The 23175-nt window shown below is 32.5% G+C and overlaps 1 protein-coding gene across 1 annotated transcript in view; it reads right to left on the reverse strand.

The window, feature by feature from the left end:
* Positions 1-23175, reverse strand: part of LOC111052060 (ABC transporter G family member 23) — a 46006-nt gene that overhangs the window by 20399 nt on the left and 2432 nt on the right. Inside the window, exons 2-10 of the mRNA XM_039430187.1 lie at positions 10056-10094; positions 7135-7289; positions 5740-5872; positions 5314-5468; positions 4816-4923; positions 3407-3500; positions 2691-2834; positions 1743-1867; positions 327-543 (exon numbers count right to left, since the gene is read on the reverse strand). Of these exons, the coding sequence (XP_039286121.1) occupies positions 327-543; positions 1743-1867; positions 2691-2834; positions 3407-3500; positions 4816-4923; positions 5314-5468; positions 5740-5872; positions 7135-7289; positions 10056-10058 (1134 nt within the window). The 5' untranslated portion in view covers positions 10059-10094. The remainder of the gene's footprint in view (positions 1-326; positions 544-1742; positions 1868-2690; positions 2835-3406; positions 3501-4815; positions 4924-5313; positions 5469-5739; positions 5873-7134; positions 7290-10055; positions 10095-23175) is intronic.

Here is a 23175-nt window from a genome sequence, read left to right on the forward strand (position 1 = left end):
ATGATAGTGTACCGGCAATGAGTCAACATTAGAATCCTGCATTTTTCAAAATCAAATTTATTTTTCTTAAGCAATCTAAAGTACTCAAGAATTTAGAGAATGTATTTCTTATTATATAGAACTCGTGGCTGGAGCTCATGGTTTCTTTTCCAGTCATGCCAAAAACTATTGTATTGTAATGATTCTTTTTATTTGTAAAAATATTTCTTGTATTTGGCAATAAATTCATTACGGTATTCATTATTCATTCGTTCATTTATACAACGAAGATTTTTTGAAACGAAATCAATCCTATTCACATTTGATTAATACTTTTAATAACTCACCATTTTGATTGTTTTCTCTTTCAATCGATCCAAGTATCTGCAGCTGAGCGGTAAGTGTATGTAACAGCCATGTACAGGCAGAGTGTCGCATTCAGCCAATCCGTTTTCCAGTTCTTCGTCGACGACGGCCAGGTGCAGATTCAGCGGGTCTCGGCCTATTGTCAGGTTGAACAGAACGCACTGCACAATTGGCAGGACTATCAAGAATGCCATGATTCTGTTGGAAAAAACACAGAAGAAAAAAGTTCATGGAATTTTTTCAGCAGAAGGTATTATCAACTTAGATAGAGGTAAATTGGATATTATATAAATAAATAGTGGTAAGAAAATTAGTTGATAAATCTTTTCCAGCAGAAGATATTATAAACTTAGATAGAGGTGAATTAGATATTATATAAATAGATAGTGATAAAATGTTTGTTATACCCTATATACATTATGCATATTGATATTGAAGAACATTCATGTAAGTGGAATAATCATGTAACAATAAATTCAGTGCTTCTCAGATACCTTTTAGATTGGATTTTTTTTTTGGAAAACGATTATACTTCAAGATAACAATGATATAAAGGATGCTATGAGATATGAATAGGATGATTTATAAAATAACATCTTAGAAACTACACGTTCATAAACTAGTTGTTTTATTTTAATTTGTGCTTTTATTTTATATTAATAACTTTTAAAAAATAGGGTACTATATGATGATATTTTATATATAAATAAAGAAGCCTTGACTACATACATTTATTTCAAGAAAATAGGATGATTTTCATCATTTATTTATTTACATTTTTTACAAAGAAGCACTGATTGGGAGAAAAAAACTAAGGATACTCCTTGTACTATTCCTCTCCCAAATTATTTAGATACCGGTAACATTTTAAAAGTCTGATTCACTTTTCTAAAATTTAGTCTATTTTCAATAAAAGACAACTAAACGAATTTTATGGTATTCGATATTATTTTGATGATACAGGCTTACATGGACATTTTTTCCACTGGAATTCATGAAAATTATTCCTGTAATCATAACCATTACAGAAAGATGTGAAATTTTTTGTAATCATAATCATTACATTTGAAGGATAATTTTCCTTGGAATCATCATCTAAAAATTTCTCACGAAATTAGTTAATTAGTGAAAGCAATAATAGATGGAAAGAACGTTAAAAAAAGTAACATGAAATATAAACAAATTACTAAACTATTACTATAAACGAAATGAGGTAGAACATTTAGAACCATGTTAAGACAAGGAGATAGTGGAAGATAATTAGTGAAGATAGTAGAAGGAGAAAATATATTACAAATAGTAGTATTTGATATAAAAGGAAATAATAGAGTAAATAGCTCTGAATTGTCTACGTACGGTTAAAAGAATAATTAATACTGAGTTTAGTGAAATCTTACGCTAGATTCCTCTGCATCCAATACATAGTTTTAGCTAGCTGGGCCCTCACTCTCCTCGCAGTCAACTGACTGTCCGACTTCAGGGTAGGTTTCTGTTCAGTCTTTGGTGGATAGTCTTTGAACTCCTACAAATTAACACAATACCTTTTAAAAAACTAAACATGTGAATCGATATGAGATGTAAATAATTATTGTGAGATGTAAGTAATCAGTGTTGTTTGTACTGTAGTAAATGAAAAAGTATTGTACGGAATCATAATTTAAAAATATTATAAGTAAATGGGAGTTATTCATAATATTTTTGAAGATAAAATTCCCATAGTCTACATATATTTTGTACTGCCATTTTATATTTTTTTATATTCTGTATTCCATTTATATTCTTCAGATAATGAGCTGAATTCAAATATCAGGCTTCTTTTGAGAAAGAAGACTACTTTTTTAAATAAATAAATCTTTATTCAATGACAAGTACATTAAAGAATAGCGATAATCAAATATTGAATTCAACAAAAATGCGTAGGTAGTGTACAGTCAATGAATACAATACTGTTTGCTAAAGAGTGAACTTCGTCTGCAAACAGGAGCATATCTCATAATTGAAAATAAAATCAGGAATTCGCTCAGCGTACACACATGAGATATTATAAACTGGAAATAATGCGAATAAAATAATAATGATAATAAATATAAAATATTATTATTATTTTGTGAAATATTATTTTAACAAGAAAATAGGCTTTTATACGGTGAGTTTTTCAGCATTTTGACTCTTCTAAACCCCTTTTTTCCAAAGATATTTCTATTATTCTATTCAGGATCATTTAGGCCTACGTTAATTTTGTATCGTCACTCTTTCATAAGATTACGGTATCTTCTAGACCTTCTATGGCTACGATGCTCCAATCCATTTTAAATATTTTACCTTTATTCTTAGTCTGAACTTACGGAATTGTCATCGTCGTATCCAGTTGCTGATTGCTTTTTACTTAATTCTAAGAACGCCTGCTCGAGATTGCTGCTGTTGTTCCTCATGATGAGCTGCAGTGGCGGCTCTTCAGCCAATAGGATTCCTCCTCGCATCAAGCCAATCTGAAGGTATAAAACATTTGAACCCTTTTTTCAATTTGTCGATAAAGTTTTATATGTTGAGAATGCTATTAATTTATATGAAGTGCTTTTATTTGAAAATAAATGAGAACTAAATGGAAATTATTATCTTTGATAATAAATTTTACATTGATAATCAGAGTACAAAATTAATCAATCATTAATGGATTTGAATGGAGTTAGGCCCAGGGATATGTTTGTTCAGAGTGATTTTTTTTCGATTGAATGTAATAAAAAATGTGACAATGTATGCCTGATGTGGAAACAGAGTGATTTTTTCCAATTGTCATCCAACATAATAATATATATTGTTATAATCTTTGTCTATGTTTTTCATACTATTCCATCTAGACAATCTATTGTGTATTTGAATAGTATCAATTGTACCATACAAATAGAATGAATATGCGTGAAAACAAGTATTCAACTATACTAGTATGAAGGACTAAATCATGAGTCACACTCAAATAATATCATCCAGATTTTGTCAGATCATTGAAATAATTATTCAGGAAAAAAATTGAGTAGGATAGTCATGGATCTCATATACTCACAGTATGTGCTTGTCGAGCCTCTTCAATATAATGTGTGGTGATTATCACAGTTTTATGTTGTTGTGTTGTCATCATGACTAGATGTTGCCAAATACTAGAAACAAGAAATGGTATGAGAGAATCTAATCAAAATCCAGAACACTAATAGAAATATTCGTTGATATTTGAAATAACTTAGATATTAATTATACTGATGATTGGAAACATAGTGTATACAGTCATTTGCCCATTTGGATGGGGGAGCTTTATATTCCTCGCAATAATATTATCCTTCCATTTTTGGAGTGATCCAATATTTTTCTTACATAGAAGCGAATGAAGCACATAGTCCAAACTGAATATTGTAATCATCTTTGAGTACTTGAATTGGTATTCATCTGGAATTACTATTCTTGAGGTTTCTGAAATTTTCTTTATTTTTTCCTATCTAAGAAGTTCTCTATACAGCTCAATTGTTTCTTCATAATTCAGTTTTTTCTGAAGAAAATCATTCAACTTTACTGGATCAAAGTTCCCTTTTTTAAAAGATTTATTCCAAAACCATCTATTCCATTCAATTAGTATAGGAATTGGAATATATTTATTCGACATTTTCTAGCTCCAGTTGGTCTCTCTATTTTATTCAATTCCAATATCACGTAGCATGTTACTCATTTAGCACGTTACATAATGGACACTTTAAAGTTTTATATCTGAATTTGCAATTTAATTTTATAATAATATTCATAGAAAACAAAACACAAATGTAGAATAAAACACTCATTAACTTACATCATTTTATTCTTTATTTGTGTTTTGTTTTCTATTGTTCATATTCCACTTTATATTTTTAATAGTGATGAAATACTTCAATTCTTGAGGCTACATTCAATTCTCCATTATTTAGCTCAAATATCAAATTATCTCAATTACCACAATGAATAGCCATTCACAAGTGCTTGCAAAAAATCATCATTCATTTTGATGCCACTCGTTTCAATAATTTGTTAGGCTCAAGGTATTTCATATTTTAATATTTCAAAATACTGTAATTGGTAATTAGTGATCACATCTAAATCTTTTGAAGGGTTTTGTGAGTAGTTGAATTAATGGTCAGCACCGTGCCTTATCCATTCATTAGAGAAATGGATGGGATTCACTCCAAACTTTGAGAAATCCTCACGAATAAAATTATTTTTCTTAATCAATTTTGACAATTTGAAGTGAATCTCATTATAGTGACGTAGAATTTCCAAAAAGGGATGAATGCTTATTGATCAGTATACAACCATACAGCATCGGAAACCGTGTTATAATAAATGTTCAAATCGTTGCATAAGGTTCACATTATATACCACACACAATTTCAGTTACGTTCTCTCTAAAGGTTTTGGGCTTTTTAAAAATTCATTTTGAATCAATTTACTCACCTATGACTTAGAACGGGATCGACTCCTACTGTAGGCTCATCTAGAATGAGAAGTTTTGGATCGTGCAGAAGAGCAATTGAGAAGGAAAGCCTCCTTTGCTGTCCACCACTGCAAACAAAAAATGGAACATGAATAATAGAAAATCTTACTCATTAATTTCTTTACACTGTGAAAAATTAATATTTTTTTAAACAATACGCATATTGCACTGTTAAAGAATAGGCCTACTATGCATTTGAAACTAAAATTCTTGAAATTCAAAACAAGAAAGTATAAATGGATGGAGAGAGATTCCTCTCCACAGCAGACAAGGAAAGTATGAAATCAGATTGATTTCAATAAACCTATTAAACTTGTTATAGTTATAATTTTATGAAAAGGAACAATTAATAGACTATTTGTTTGTTATTGAGAAACATTCCAAAGAAGACCTGGATGATTCGAATAGTAAAGGATTTTATACAACAGAATTTTCTGCAATGTTTGAATGAAACTTACCTCAGTGTATCAACTGTTCTATCCCTGGGTGGTAACTCTAAAAACTCTAGAAGCTCTTCTGTCCTTTTGAGGATTTGCTTTTTCGTCATTCCGAATAGAAAACCGTAGTAGGCCAGAGTCTCGTATATACTAAATTCTTGGTAAATGGCTAGTTCCTGTGGAAAATAATACTCAAATTATACACATATATTTATTGATAAATTTGATAAAGTGTTACCGTACCATGAGTAGAACTATACAAGTTATACGGTATTATTATTATTAAGTATTGTTATCACTTCGGTCAACCTCTGTTAAAAACATTATTTTATTCAATGATATACAAAACACTATTCGAAAATGATTGGGGAAGGACTAAAATGCACAACCTGAAATGTAATGTATTATTGAATCATTATTATATCTGAGGTAGGCTGCATTACATACCTGAGGCATATATCCTATTTCTCTCCTCGTGCATGACTTGACAGTGATTTCTCCGGAATCCAATTCATTTCTGCCGACTATACAACTGAGTAATGTTGTTTTTCCACAACCGCTAGGGCCCAATAAACCATATCTGTAAAATGATTTGAAATTAGATTTTTGTCATAGTATTACCTACAGTAACTACCTATAGTTACTGTACAGTAGTATCAACCAGGTTTTATCAGTTGATCAAATGTATTGTTTGGGATTGGGAGTTGTTCATGAGAATTATCTGCGTTTGAATTGACTTCATTCATAATTTTGAATTTATTTTATGAAGAATGTGCCGTAGCATAATATATTATGATCAATTGAAATTTGATTATAAGAAGAATTTTCTAAAAGCATTGATATATATTATTATTTATAACGATTTTAGATCAAAGTGTGTTTTCCCATATAGACTTGCTCCATCAATGAAATCTTTACAGCTTCATTTTGATGCGAATGATATTTCATTGGCTCTTTTTCAAATGATATACCTCCATCTTCAATCGAAAAGAAGAATAAATTGCAAATTAGCCTAATAATTATTAAATGAATATATTATGTATCAAGACTCAAGAGGAACAGTGATTGAAGCAGTCATAGCGTCTCAATTGCATATCAAAAATGATTGCAGAGCCAGAGTCTACTGATATTATTAGATATGAGATAATTTGCCTCATTGGACGATTATTCAAATGTCGTCATGAATAAATATATCAAATCAACTAATAATGAGTAAAACGTGGGTTGATATCTGCTTGATATAACATCTTGCTAAGTTGAATCTTATGTAGGCTACAATGAGATAATGAGTAGTTATTGAGTTCTTATTCAAGTTCTTATTCAACTTATAATGCTCTTGGATTGGTTCCAAAGTTGAGGAAAACTATCTTGATGAATCATTTAAAGTCTCACTCAATTTTTTACATCAGGAAAACTCTTCAACTGATCGATCTTTGCATCTTTTAGATGATTAAGACTAACTTGCTGTTTTTTTGATCAATTGGTCATTATTGTGAAAAAAATAAACTCTTTCCCACATTTTATATGTGAAAATTATCGTGATTATCCTATTATCTTGACTGTTTTCCAATGAGGTTAATCATATGAGCATATAGGCCCTATCACTAAAATAATCATTAATTAATAATACTCATTTTTTATCACTATACAGTACAATCACTCAAGTTTAATTCTTGATATCCATCCATTTTTTATTCTCTTTTCAATATCGATCTCTTTCCTTTTTAGTTAATTATTTACGGTACGTCATCAATTTTTTCATCTATTCAATGACGATTAGGCCTACCAGTATCAGGGCCCACAGTTTTTGGCCAGACATATATATGAATGAAAATAACTTACATTGAGCCCTCAGGAACTGTCATATTCAAGCCTTTCAAGATAACATTCTGTGGTCCATATCTCTTGTAGGCATTTCGCACTGTGATGGCTGGTTCCCGATTCGCAGGAGAAGAACTGCCCGTGTCTATAGTTGTCATTTTATTCTCCTCGGGTTCCTGAAACACGATAGATTGACAACAAAATAAGATAAACATTTATTTTATATTTTTCACAAAGAATCACTGATTGAGAGAGAAAAACTAAGGATATTCCTTGTACTATTTTCCCAAATTTAGATAAAATTTTAAAACTCCAAAATAGGGTTATGATTTCACTTTACTAAAATTTAGTCCTTTTTCACTCAAAAACAACGAAAACTAATATTTTTTTAAATTTTGATGGTTGAAAACAGAATAAAAAACAAAAATATCACACTGAAATCACCATTAATTGGAAAATTTATTAGAGTAATAATTTAAAATTGGAGTAATTATTTTACAAAATTAAGAGCCAGGAAAAACACAACTCACTATGGAAATAATAAAACATGGAAACAATAAAACAAAACATGGAGACTGCGTGTCCTTATAATTCTTGGTCGTAGGGGTTTCAGAAAAAAATCCTAAGGGTAGTCCCACAAAACTACCCTTTTTTGCGATAATATCTCATTTTTTATTACTTTGATACTAATTTGATGTTCTGGGAGATGCATCATCGAGCTTGTGAGGGGGCGTGTTACCCCTGGGTTTGAGTAATGAGAATATATGATTGATGAGTAGCTTGTATAATAATAATAGCTTTATTGACATTCATTAAATAAACAAAATCCTCATATTAAGGCAGTTAAATTAAAGTGAGTAATTTTATTCTTGAATTTGATTTTATCAACTTATATTGGCAGTATTATATTCATCCCTGTACAACTGAATAACATACTTCTACAAAAAATAGTTAGGTTAATAGCTATCGATAACAAAAACATGACAAATAGGAAAGAACATTTTTTTGCAGCGGAAGTTATACAGGCATATGAGCAAGATAGTAGTGCCTTGAATTCAAGAGACACACTAACAACCGGTTTCATAGACTTCCTCTCAATCAAATACTATGTAATTAAACCACTGAGCAGAATAATCATATAGCCTGTGGTCATTCAAGACATTGTATGCAGAAGAATCCATATTGCCCTTCAAAAATAGTCAACCAAGTTTAAGTTGGACATTAAGCTAAATTTTCCGCATTATTGTTATAGAGTTTTCCACATTGAAGGACCAACTAATTTTCTTGTATAATGAGAGTTTCATTATCCAACATATTTTTGGGAAAATGATATTTCAAGAACTAAAGTAATCAGTTAAATTCATAGACACATAGATTAATTTGAAAACTACTGTATTTACAATTGGCTTATTGCTGTCAAAATGTTTGAACGAACTCAATAACATTGAAAAACACTGGGGTTACCACCCCCCCCCCAAGCTTATGAACGCATCCCACCCGCTATAGACATGTTGAAAAAATTTTAGCTTTCACAAACACCCCCCACCACCTCCTAAATCGTTCTACCTGTGTTGAAAAAATTTTAGCTTTCACAAACACCCCCCACCCCCTCCTAAATCGTTCTACCTGGCAAACAGAGGAGCTCTGTTGGAGATGGGCAGTTACCGACTCCTCGCGTATCTTCACAGAAGCAACAAACCTCTTCCGTTGCTTATAAAAAGCAACGTGCTGCCTTCGATAAGATACATAGAGGAGCTGAGGTGGAGTTACGTCCTTTTGGCACAACAAAGTTTGAGTTCCCTACCAGGCAAACAGAGCTCTGTTGAAGATGAACGCTGTTACCGACTCTTTGCGTAACTTGCGTATCAATGAATTTGGTCAGTATTCATTTGAAACACTGCTGTTCAATGATATGGTATATATTTATACCCTCAAAAAATCTCAAAACTATTTATGAATAGTCACAAATTCTATTTTATTATTATTCATACAAATATTACAAATGAGGTCAATCAACAAATAAAGTCTGAATATTATGTCATGTTTTCTCAAAATTATTTGGAAATATTTTTATGATGATCTCAATCCATTCGAAGCTGCGATGTATTTAATAAACTTTTATTATGTATTTCAAACGACATGCAGTCAAATATTTAGTAAATAATCAATTTGCAAATGTTGATTCATTTGTCAGAAAGTCACAAAAGTAACTTAATATATTTTAAGTATCATCCACACATCTGTTATAGTCATATCCTTCAGTCTAAAATAATTGATTCAGTCTCAGTCTAGACCATTTTTGAATTAACAAAGCACAGACACGAGTTTCAAGCAGGATTCTTCATCAAGAATGAATAAGTATTCTGGATTGGAACCAGTTCCAGTTCGCCTGCGTCACAACAAGCTGCTGCCACTTGCCACTTGTTGGTCATTAAACTGTTCTCATAGGTTAGCTATGAGGTAAAATATTTCGCTCAAAACCTGAAATCATACTTCAAGTTTATTGGGCCAGGTTTACTTTGTTAAACTTCGAACAAGATTTCAAGCTCATGAAAATAGAGCTTTGAAGTAGGTACATTTTTAGTATATGCGAATTAATTGTTTCATTGAACAGGAAAACTCGAGGTTGTTAATTATAGCCTAAATGGATCTATGAAAAATGATAATTCCAAGAAGAGTGATATTTCAAACTACAAGGAGTTTTCGAAGACTATGATAATAAATTTAGTTTATTTCTTGAGCTATCTGGGAAATTGTAAATGAAAATTGGTGGAAGTGACGTTTAATGAAACTGCTGGCCGCCATTAACTTGTCATATCTTCTTTCCTTTGCCTAAAAGCCTCTCTCATGAGAGGCTTTCGACTTCATAAGTCTTAATACCAATACAAGTCTCAATCATGGTTTATTGTAAATAGCACTATATCAAGTAGTAAATAACTCACCATAATTATTGGTGCATCAGTGATGAGGTCAAAGTTAACCTGAAACAAAAGAGCAAAGACATTAGGTATTTGTCAAATTTAAGAATGATAAATTTCATATTCCTGTTCCATCAACAAGCACTGTATCTACAGATGGAAATTACTGAGATATTGCAATTATTCAAATGCTAATGAATTAATATTATTAATTGAAAATCCAAATTAAATGTTGTAATTCACTTCGAAGACTTCTGCTACTGCAAATATTGACAACATGGTAAACAGCTAGATGGAAATTCGATGAGCGCTAGTATTCAAAAATTATTTGTCAGCCCGGGAATCGTACCCAGTACCTCCTAGTTGCCGATCAGGAATGCCTTGACCGGCATATCGATATGCCCTCTCTATCGATATCAAGATGGTATTGGGTTCCATTCCCGGGCTGACAAATAATTTTTAAATAGTAGCGCTCATCGAATTTCCATCCAGCTGTTTACCCTGTTGTCAATATTTGCAGTAGCAGAAGTCTTCGGGGTGTACTACAGCATTTAATTTGGATTTTCGTTTAATAATAATAAAAACTGTATCCTTCATATTCAGTAAAGTTTTCGATATGAGCATATGTGACTCAATCTTATTTTTTGATCTCCTCGTCACTATAGTCAATACACTTGTAGCCTAATGTTGAATCAGATCCCTCTAATGTATTTCCAATAGAATATTAATCGTAGTTCTCAAGCATCATTGAAAATAATTTTACTTCATAATATAATCTATCAAATAATCATCCTCGGTATCTATCTAACCGTTCAATAATATTACTGTGAATAGATTAATATACGTATAATATTGCCGTCGACAATCAGGTATTCAACAATCCTTCGTATTATTGGATGATGAAAAATTACAAGTGAATTTAATTGCTGGGGAAACCCGAACAGCTTCTTCACTTTATGTAGGTATAAATTAGAATAATAGAAAAATTATGGTATTATGCACACGTAAGTTCCAAATCACAGGAAAACTATTTGTGCAAGAAAATAGCAGTTATTGAATTTTCTGAATGACATTTCTTCATAACTTAATTAAATAGATTCTGAAATAAGTATTAGCAAAGCATGAATGTAATCCAAGATCGTCTGTCAAGTTTGGCATAATCATTACATGGCAGAGCTAGGCCGATTCGTAATCAATCTACTGCTGCTGCCGCTCTCTCAAAGATCACTATGATAGATTGTTTTTATGACTTCGAGATGATCATTTTCTGCCGCCATCAAATTTGGTACGAATCATGCTTGACAAGATCAATTTTATCCTTCACTAGAAAATATCAATGGTGTTATTCGGAGGCAATCCCGAAAATCACATTCCGAACTGAGTGAATTGCTCATTTCTATCAATCTAGTTGTAAAGAGTCGACTGAATCAGAAGATTCAACTAGTATGTTTCATGCCTTGACGCTTTGTGCCTTATAAGTTTAAACTAGCTATGAAAACTTGTATGTAAACAAAAGAGTTGGAGGTATTTGATTACAAAACTATATGGCTAATGGTGCTTTTGGAATTCTTGAACAAGTCTGGGTCTATAAGTTTATAAACTCATGATTATTTTTGCTTTCTCATTTTGAAAACAGTATAGAAAAATGCAAAAACCACAATTGAAAAAAGGTGGAAAACTAATATGAAAGGAGATTGGTTTTGTAAGTTTCCAAGTTTTAATCATTTCTTGTTGTTTGTTATCATATTGACCATATTTTTTGGAATATACTCTGGAATATACTTTTGGAATGTTCTCTTAGGTTCAACTCACACTTTACGCGACTCAGGTTGAGAAGTGACCCGACTCTAGTCGAGAGCATGACGTGTTTTCAAATGGTGACAGTCGCGGAGACTAGAATCGACTGGTCTGAGTGTCACCATTTGTCACCACATGCTCTCGACTAGAGTCGAGTCTCTTATCGACTTGAGTCGCGTAAGTGTGAGTTGAGTTAGTCTTAGTCCGGCAAATGACAGTCGAGCTCAACCTCCATTGGTCAACAGTTAATGACCAATCATGAGACATCATTTGGGCTTTTTATGCATGTTTATTATTCTGCTGCTCAATTTTCAAGCTTCCAGTTCACAACAAATTGATAATGGTGTAACAACCGAACCAAGTATTCTAATTTGTTTTGAAAATTAGTGGTACTTGACAATATCAAGTCGTTTTCATTCAATAAGGATATTTAACAAAACATTACCTTCCTTCACAATCTTCTAGAAAATGGTCCGTATCACTGTAGTAATGGAACTAGTATTTAAAATTCTTTGATACTTTTCAGTCACATTAAAAAATATAATCAAATTTTCTGAAATATTGTTTTTTTTATTCATGATGCATCCACTAGGTAGGTATAAGCATAGAGAAACGATAGCGTAAGTAGATATGCCATGGTATAGGGCGTTTATGCCGCAACTTTTACTGTTATCCCAAGCCGATAGTTCATGTAGTTCTTTCCCATGCAGCTGTGTGACGCTGGTAGTCTCAAATTGTGCCGTTCATACACTCTCACCCCAACAAAACAGTGGAAATTAACAGTAATGATTGCGACGTAAATTCCCTATACCATGGGATATCTACTTACGCTATTGTTTCTCTATGGTATAAGTTACTCTTTTACAGACATGCGGTAGTATGTTGTCTATCAACCTTGTTTCTATTACTATATCTCTTAGTAGCCTAATAAAACATTTTAGATCATCTTTAGTTTTACTTTTTAGATTAACTTTTTAGTTTCACTTTTTAGATCATTGTGGCCCGGTTGCACAAAAGCCAGTTGAATTTTAATCGTGATTAATTTCACGAGATTCAATCACATAAGGTTTTTCCAAAAGAAGACGTCTATGATTGGTTATCGTGAAATTAATCACGATAAAAATTCAACCGGCTTTTGTGCAACCGGCACTTAATCTTCCTCATATCTATCTCTCTCTATGTAATTGTATTGGCCTGGTTGGGTGGTAGAGAGAACCAAATGGTTTCAACCCTGCCAGGAGAAAAATAAAATAATCAATCAATCTCTATAATAAAGAGATTTCATTATGTATTATATATACCTTTATTATTTTATATACCTTATTTTAATGAGGTGATGAGTTATAAGTATTTTACCATAATGAGTCATTATGAGTGTGGAATGATTTAAACAGTAAGAGTAGAGCATTGCGTGTTTGAGCGTCCTTCAGAAGCCAACCAATGGATCCACGAAAAGCGCAGTTACACACTTTAGAGGTCTTTCCCCTTTTTCACGTTTTCTGTCAAAACAAAACTTCCTTCATCTCAAATAGAATGAAAGCCGTGACATCGAAAGTTAATTGACCAACTGTCACGAAAGTATGAAAGAAACTGCATTTTGGATTAGTTACCCACCTCTAAAGTTACCCATCTCCAAGTAGCCTACCTTATGTATTTCATAAAATGTCAAATTCAACCTGGATTGTCAGCCTCTGAATTGTCTCAATCTCATTTCTCTCTTAAATCTCAATTGATCTTAATCTTAATCCATGATTTCTCCATGATCTTAATCTTATTCTTTATTGATTCATACAATAAGTACATCATCAGAATGACAGGGAGAGAAAAAATAAGGTAACCTTGTGCTATTCCTCTCCCAAATTTAGATAAGGCTACACATAGTCCGAAATAGGTTAAGTCTTGCAGCTGTTCACTTCACAGAATTTTTCAGTATTTAATTATTTTCACAAAGTAGATTTTTAAATGTAGATGATTCAAAACCAAACATAGAAGAAATATTTCACATTATTATCACTAGAATAGGAAATATTCACATATAAAGAAATAATTTTGCAAGATCATAAAACAAACTTAATATTCTAAGCAGGAAAATCTATACGAGCGTTGGAGATTGATATTGTTATTATTGAATGCATTTCTTACAAAGGGGAAGGGGGAGAATTGAGTTGAATCAAATAATTGCCTTTTTTCAGAATAGCCGAGTAAGAGCTCTAGGTCCTCTCTGTCACACAACCCTTGATAAAATTTAGAAGATTAAGAAGAGTACCTAAGCTGGAAGAGAGAAGGCGAGAAGAACAAGTAGAAGCGGATTAGCGGAAGAAGAAAACAGAAAAACCATTGAAAAGAGAGCAAAAGTTAGGATGAGAAAGAACGATTAACGAGAGCAAGGAGAAAAAAAGAAGAGCAGCCATGAAGCGTTAAATTTAACACTTTAGTAAAGTACCTATTCAATTTATTAACAGTTGGAAAAACTGTTATCAAGTAGACCTATAATGACTACCACTTTGCATTTACACCACAAGTAGCCTTTGTGTTTTATTTTCAATAATTAAACGTTCCCAGGACATTTCCTTATGCGAATCGGATAGACTTTCAAATGCAAATATCGAAGTTGCATTTAATGTACAAAAGTTGAAAAGCAATCAGATTCTTTCTCGTTATCTTAAATGAACAAGAGGATGCACTCTATCATTACTAACTTTTATGATGTAGCCTATTTCCTTCATAAATAATTATGAGTTTCTTTGAACTTTTTTCTCACCCATACAATGCATTCCACTTGGGTTACTGTTACTTACTTCTTACTTGAGTTCAAGTTTCATGTAAAGCTTATCTTACCTCATTATCTCTTTCTTCAATCATGAGACAAGAGCTCAGGTGGTGTCTATCCTCCGAAAATAAATTGTTCATTTGCATAGAATTATGAGTAATAACTGGAGATAGAATGATTGTAATTTTTATTATTTATGAACTAATTTGTACAACATTACCGTTCATCGTTTAAATTATATTAGGGAGGAAAAACCGGCGTATCCTTCAATTTTTCTCTCCAAAATTTACGTAAGAAATTACCATTTCGAAATGCGGTCAAGTCACTTTCCACTTCTCACCTCCCCAAAACTCCACATTATGAGTGCAATATGTTTAGTCTATCGCCAAATACAAGAAATATTTCTACAAATAAAAAAAACATTTAAATACAATAGTTCTTGGAGTGACTGGAAAAAGAAGCCTTGAGCTTCAGCCACGAGTTATGAAATTAAGAAATACTTTTTTTAATCTATTACAGCAGTACAGATGAAAAAATTCTGTTGATAGATGATAGTCTTTGGATGTTGAATTTTTAATTCTCAAACATCAAGTTTTTAATTTCAAGTTTATGTCATTTGTTTTGGAGTTGAAATCGAACTCATACTTTGAAAAGTGGAATCATAACCTGATGTCTTTCCAAACTTTCATTCATCAAAATTTTGGAGAGAGACCAGTTTTGGGCTATGCCTGTTAGTTGTTCTCTCCCAATCATATTATTGTAAAGGCCTATTAAGACTTTTGATTGTCAATGAAAGAAATTATACAATTTTCTGTCTAGAATATGTTCAGGCTATTCAATATTCAGAATTTGGAACGACAAACACTCGGTTGCAAAAAGTATGTTAACTTTTAATCCCGAATACATGCCAAGAGAACCAATCAGAGAAGATCAACGCATTATGGGCTCTCCGAAAAACTTCCACTGATTGGCTTTCGTGAAGTTTTATGATGATTCAAATCTGGCAGGCATCTGTGCAATTATGCCCATAAACAATTGAGAACAGAATTCCATTTTGATGGGAAATGGCATTTTCTAGCTGAGAATCTTTGGTGGGATATTATCAAAACTTTGCATCAAGAGGTTTGAAAAATGTCTAAAAATTTTTGAATAGTAGCGCTCATCGAATTTCCATCTAGAGCTGTTTACCCTGTTGTCAATATTTGCAGTAGCAAAAGTCTCAATGGTGAATTTACTGTGGATTTTCGTTTAATAATAATAATTAATTCATTATGAGCATTTGAATAATTGCAATATCAGTAATTTCCATCTGTAGACTGGCTGGCCGCTATGACTTCGTATAAAATGAGCGCTGCTATATGAGCGCAGTCCTATACTGGGTTCGATTCCCTGGCTGACAAATAGTTTTTGAATAGCAGCGCTCATCGAATTTCCATCTAGCTTTTCACCCTGTTGTCAATATTTGCAGTAGCAGAAGTCTTCGGGGGGAATTACAGCATTTAATTTGGATTTTCGTTTAATAATAATAATTTGAAAAATAACCTGATATGGAAAGGAATTGAATCTTTCAGCTGAGGAAATACAAGAATACTTGAGCTAAGAAAATAATAATTGTTCTCAAAGCACAAAGTAAGACGAAGGTACTAAAGCACTCTGATCTGGAAGTGGTTTTCCGTACTAACTCGGTCGATTTCCTGTTGCTGAGCATTTTTCTCCAATCGATTTGCTGACTTTTACATAAAAAAAACTAGTATGTAAAACTGGTCGGTCAGGATCAAGAGTGAGTTTGACGATAATTTGAGACGCGACGGCCTCCCAGCAAAACGTCACAGGACCGCCTCAACGTGTTCATAAACATGGGCGTGTGACGTCATCCTACAATAATACCACGTTGTATCTCTGTTATTTAAAATAGGTTTATGAATTGAATGCACGCTTCATTTGCATCGTTTTATGTAACATTTGTGCGTGGAGCTTGGGCTGGAAACTGGAATCTACTTCAAGGTCAAGTAGACTACTTGAAATGGAGCAGAGACTATCAATTAAACTTGAATTTGAACTTGGTTCTTGGTTTATTTTACCCCTAATAACTTCATCATAGTATTGTATTAATTAACTTGGAAACTGTTACAACTGTTGTGTTCATTAATACATAAAGAATAATAATAATAATAATATAATAATAATAATAATAATAATAATAATAATAATATTTTATTCTCAACAAAAGTATAACAAAAACAATGTAATACAGTTGAAAAACGTCACAGATAAATAACATAATAACATAAAATATCAATCTTAGAATAAAACTCTAATAACATTTAACAATCCATTAAATTTGCAAAATTTAGATAATAATTTTTTTCACTCTAACAAGAATTCGTCAACCTCGTCAACCGAATGGAATTAGGATACATAGAGAAACTACGAGAGTGAGTTGACAAACTGAGGAGTTGCTACAGACCGCCTTTCCTATACCCAGCCATCTAGATCATAGCCATCCATCCAGATTGTGGCAGGCAATATACAACAACAACTACTTTGTTCCTTGAAATGTTCAACCCTTCAAACTCGATAGTCCAGTACCGTACCTTTGAAAAACGCACATAACTTCACTTCCTCATCTGTTATTTATTAAGATATTATGACAGCAGATCGGGAATGATTCTAATAAGTTATAAAAAATGTCAGAATATCTTATTAGGGCCCAGAGAATACAAATATATTTGATTAATGCTTGTTAGTCTCTCATAACTTCAAGAACATTTTTGACAGAACTTAATTTTTGATTTGGGGAAGTTAATTTATCTTTCAGATTCTCCTGAACAAATTAGCTTGTTGAGAAGTAAACTAGGGGGCTCTGAAGTAAACTGTTGATAGAATCTATTCTTTTCTTCTTGCTGAAAGCTAGTCCTACTTGAATAATAATAGTCAAACAATTATTCAGTCTTGTGAATCCTTCTGAGTGGAGGAGATTATTGGACTAAGGTCCAAGTCTCAATCGAACTAATAGAGAAGACTAAGTCCTTGTTATGGTTAATTCTTCCAGATATGAATAACTATGAAAGTGATTGAATTAATATACTTATTCAGGATGAACTCTGAAAAATCTATGCTCTTTCACATTTCTGTTTGTTTATAGATTTTTGGCTACAGTCTTCTTGACTCAAAGAGTTATATAGTCCAAGTACCTATTATCAAAAACTAACTTTACGAAATTGAAATGATTACTAATTACATAGAAAAAAAATCATGAGAAATACAAGAGATAACTTGATTCACGAAGGAAAGAAAGAGCCATCTACCAGCAAGCAATCACTTTCGATAATAGAATAAGTAGAATATCACAGTTGAATTACAGTGATTACATCTGCTCAAGTGTCTAAACCGCGGAAATATAGACGTTCAATTGAAGCAATCTTGAGTAGCACTCGTGAAGGTTAATAGTGGTTGTTGGTGTTAAATTGAGGTTAAAAAGATGTGGCAATTTAACAATGAGTAGACAAATAAGTAGTACCGTAATGTCCTCTCCTTGTAATTTATAACTTAGAGAGTTTGTAAAAGCTCTTCGACTCCACTTGAGCTCCTCACCCAAGTCTCCAGTTATATTAATTTGTTTATTGTTTCAATTCCTTTTAAAGTCTATGGTCTTTGATATTTGGGCAGATAATTTTTGGCTTGAATACAATTAGTAACAAAAAGGGTCTGGACACTAGATATCTATTTATTTACCTATAAATATCTTTGACTCCCTTTTGATAACCTTTACAACCCTCTCATGCTCAAGAATATCAGAATCCCTTCTTCACTCTAACACTTGGAAAAGCTTCAATGATATCAGCTATCAACTCCGAACAAAAGTTAGAGTACCTACCCAAAGAAACGTATTCGTCTACGGAAACCATGTTGAAGCCTTAACTGGAGAGTGACTAAAATTTACTAAAGTGATTGACTTTTCCGGTTGCATCTTACAATGTTTCCGTGTAACTTTCAAGTCATTGCAACTTCCTTCAAATTCGTCTGAAAAGGAAATCCGTTATGATGATCATTGATGCTTCGTAGAAGAGAAGGACCCACATAGAAGCCTACTTTTCTTAAAATAATTACTATTATTTTCGTGAATGAATTTTCATCATTGTTAATTTTATGTGGTAAGCTGTTTTCTTCATTGTGCTATCAATATCATTTCTGTAGACTAGGCTTACTTCTATAGTATATACTGTACCACTGAATGTATATTTATTCTCACGCTGAAAGAATAAAATATAGTAATATAAAATGTGGTGAAACGCATGGACCTTGTCCAGATATACGCATCCTATAAGCCACACACGTTCCACAGGTTTGACCTTCTAAATGAACTGTCGAGTTCCTTATGTCCCCCTCTAATTCCTCTTCTTCACCTGTCTTTTTCTTTTTCTTCCTCTTTTTCTGCTTCTCCTTCTTCTTCATCTTGACTCCTACTCTCATCTACTCGTATATCTAGCATCTTCGTTTTCATCGAGAAAGAGATGGAGAATTGAAGAGAACACGAATGATGGATAAAAAAATTTCGGTGTAGACTGTTCCGTTATTTTTGCTGTGCCTGTTATAATTTTTTAGAAGTAGTGTTGATGTACTTGCTGTTATCATAATATCGTTCACAAAACCGGATTGAGTGCGAATTAATGGACGCACGGTCACTGTCAAAGTCAAAGCCAGTTATGTTTTGCGTGTAACAAATTTTGATTATTCAAGATTTGTTTCCGTTTGTAGATGTGTTTACCTTCGGTGAGTAGAGTAGTGAGTAGTGAGTAACAAACATTATCCAGCGATCAGATAGAGAGAGATAGCATCGCTGCAGTATGCGGTTCGCTACTGGGGGAATGATATTTGACTGAGCTCATTACTGTAAAAGCTGTGAAAAGTTTGAATTATCACTAACTTGTAATAGATTAAGCTTCATATAACTTATAGAATTTGAGTCATCAGTGTAGCTCACGACGTTTTTAATAATGGAATAATAATTATCATGATCTGCAAAAAGGAAGAAGGAGGAGAAAATATATGCAAAAAGGAATAAGAGAGAATAGAAAAATGAGTTGGAGTAGGAGGACCTGTACTAGCCAGTCCAAAAATTTTGGAATAACCAATTATTTATTTAATTTATCGTCTTGAAGCCTTCTCTTTTCATTTTCCTAAGGTATTCCTACATTGTAAGTAGAATAAAATCGATCAACTGAAAAAGAGCATGTAAAACGATCATGTTCATTTTTCCCCTGTCTATTCCAGTCCTGAATAGTCGTACTAAAGGAGAGTGGACCATACAATAATTCTATTTGACTTCAAATATGCAAAAATATTTTACAAATGTTCAATTTGTGATCATAGAAGGTGCAAGGATGCATACTGTAATATTTACTAGGTTGAACAGATAAGAATAAGAATAAGAATAATTTTATTCCTTCAATGCACAACAATGCTATCGGAAACGTCAATTTGATAATAATACCGTACATAAATTTAGGTTTCACTCTCAATATTAAAATGTACATAATATAATAATTTATCTATACAAGGTATCTTTCAATAGAATAAAGAATATACATCAAATAGGACGAAAATTCCCAAATTACTCCATGAACTCACGTCTAAAGGACTTCAACTGGGAATCCGATCTGAAATTGATTCTCAACTTTTGAATTATGAGAATAACAAATAGGTAATCAAGGATAAAAAGTATATTATTGTTTTTATACATTCTTCAACACTATTACGTCTTGACACTAGAGACAGCTTATGAAATTCATCGTTATAAGATCGTGTATGCTATTATTGAGTACACCTGGATAAAAATGAAATATAATTCGCTAGATGCAACGATATTATATAATTAGCACATATATAATACGGTATACAACCAAAGTACATACCGATTATGTGATTCACTCATTCTAGTTCTTAGGAAATTGAATAGCCATATAGAAGTAGTCGGAAAAAACGGGAAATTCAGAAAAATCTTATGAATTTTCATTGCATGGACTACATAGTTTGAAGTAATCTTTAACTGATACAGTTCACATCGGAGAAAGAGTTATTATTCTCATTATTCCAATTTCTTCACAAAATATCCTCAGATCTTATCTAACTAACAATAACTAACAATGTAACCTGAGACAATATCCACAAATAACTACAGCTACAACCTGTAATTATTGCAATCTCATTGAACAAGGTAGATGGCCACTGGTCTGTACAGTAAATAAACTCTTTTTTCTCCATGTGGGAACCTCTTAATTCATTTATAATTGGACGAATTACATTTGACAGTTTGATGTACTGAAGGGAATATCACGGTAGAAGTTCAAGGTTCGCTACTTGCCTTGTCATGGTCATTATCTGTGATCACACTATTCTTCTTGGGCAACTTTTTGGTCGTCGATGGCATGCAATAAGTTGCATGCAACACTTTCCATGAGGCATGAATGATACTGAATAGAGTATATGAGTGATCATGTTGTTTGAAGCATGCCAAAAATTGTGTGTTGCATGTCAATCACCATGCATCATGCTGCATGCCACATGTTCTATAAAGCGTTAATGATACAGGGAGAAGGAGTACATGAATCACATCTTGCTTGAAGCATGCCAAAAATTGTGCGTTGAATGTCTCGAAAGGAAATAGCAAATTGCAAAAGATGAGTGGAAAGGAAATCGCACAAGTATTAACTAATGTAGTTGAGTTTGAGTTAGTCTATTTCTTCTCTATCTCCTTTGAAACAAAATGATGTTACAATATTGATATTGTTAAGTTTTAATTTGGTTTATCTCTTTCCTATCTTCATTCAACAAAATGTGTATCACATGTTTGGGTGATTGGATGAGAGATAGAACAATTAACTGCCAGGGTAGATAGAAAGATGTTCTTCTATCTCCATCTATCCACCTTGGTCAGGGGCAGCCTAGTTTGTCAGGGGGTCTGGAGCTTTGCAACTTCAGTCAGCGATCGCTGCACCGATCTTAGGCCTACATTCGATACCCTTTCCATCTGGGACTTATTATCCCTCTCCTCGATAAGTTAAGAAATAAGAATATTGATTATTGATATAATAATTAGAATATTGATATATTATATTGATTATCGGTGCAAAAGAAATCTTCGAATATATATTACGACGTAGAATATCCTGAAAACTGAATTATTATGACAGGGATTTTGTTAGGATAGTCTATAAATGTGAAATACTAGTTAAAAAATGAATGTGCAAGTTTGAGAAGAGATCTGATCAAATCGTCAAGATATTAAGATGAGAGTCGCTTCAAATTGTCAACATCAATGCTTTCCATTCAATCTATGCTCACAGTTGAAATTGAATTACACTATAGAAGTATAAGGGAAAAAATTGTTATTGATCCTTGATAAGAAGAGAAAAATTGTTAAAAATCATTCTCCACAAAATCCAATAATACGTTAAATATTTGATCCCATAACAAGCAATGTAAACAATTGAAATTGAATTTCACTATAGAAGTATAAGGAAAAAATTGTATTGATCCTTGATAAGAAGAGAAAAATTATTAAAAATCATTCTCCACAAAATCCAATAATAGGTTTAATATTTGATCCCATAACTTAACGAAGGCCACAAGTAATGGTTGATATTATAATTACAGATTATTAAACATAAACATCCAAACCTTATTTACTTCTCATGAGACTTCTGTCATGAGGGAAATTGTTAGCCTACTTACAATAGGCCTATTCTTTGCAATGACATGAGTGATTATATACTGGAGCTTCGAATTATGGAACAATCAATGTCAACATACAGCACACATTAAGGCATGACATAACATGACAGCATATGCTGTATTAACTGGTCATTTGGCAGAAATTATACGGTAGAATTCAATCATAAGACATGAAAAGTTCTTCCATGAGCCTTGACAATAGTGGTTAATTGTTGTGATACATCTTGGCCTGGTTTTCGTGTCCTAGGTTCAATGTTGGTACACCTGGGAAGCTTTTATCACAGTACCAGCACTGAGAGAATTGTGTAAAATAATTTTAAATTTTTCCCAAAAACATGACTCGTGACCATTCAGAGCTCTACATTTTAAATATCCTTTTTCCAATTCCTAAATAACAACTTGTAGCACAAAAAAGTGATAAAATATCTACGACTGGTATATTTTCAGTTACCCAGTTAATCAGTAATCAGTACCGTAGTCAGTCAATTACTGATTGGAATCAACTTATGAACTTGAATGAAACTTATCAGGCTCAACTATTTGGTAATCGATCCAAATACAGTTTTCATTGATAAACAGCTTCAAATACAGTACATAATTATTAACATTGATAATAATGTTGCGTATGATATTCTCTGAATTAGAATGGAAGAAAGAGAATCACGAGAGAAAGCCTATAACGTGAAAAATATTAAATAATAATTTACTTGAAATTTAAATCCTTCTTGGCAACACACTGCGTATTGCGATGAAATGATCTCGACGCCTAAACTCTCTATTGTCTCAGCAGTGCAAATAATACATTGATAACCGCGCATTGAAATCTGGGAGTGCATTTAGTGT

This window comes from Nilaparvata lugens, chromosome 6 (genome assembly GCF_014356525.2).
Source record: "Nilaparvata lugens isolate BPH chromosome 6, ASM1435652v1, whole genome shotgun sequence".
NCBI classification, from domain to species: Eukaryota; Metazoa; Arthropoda; class Insecta; order Hemiptera; family Delphacidae; genus Nilaparvata; species Nilaparvata lugens.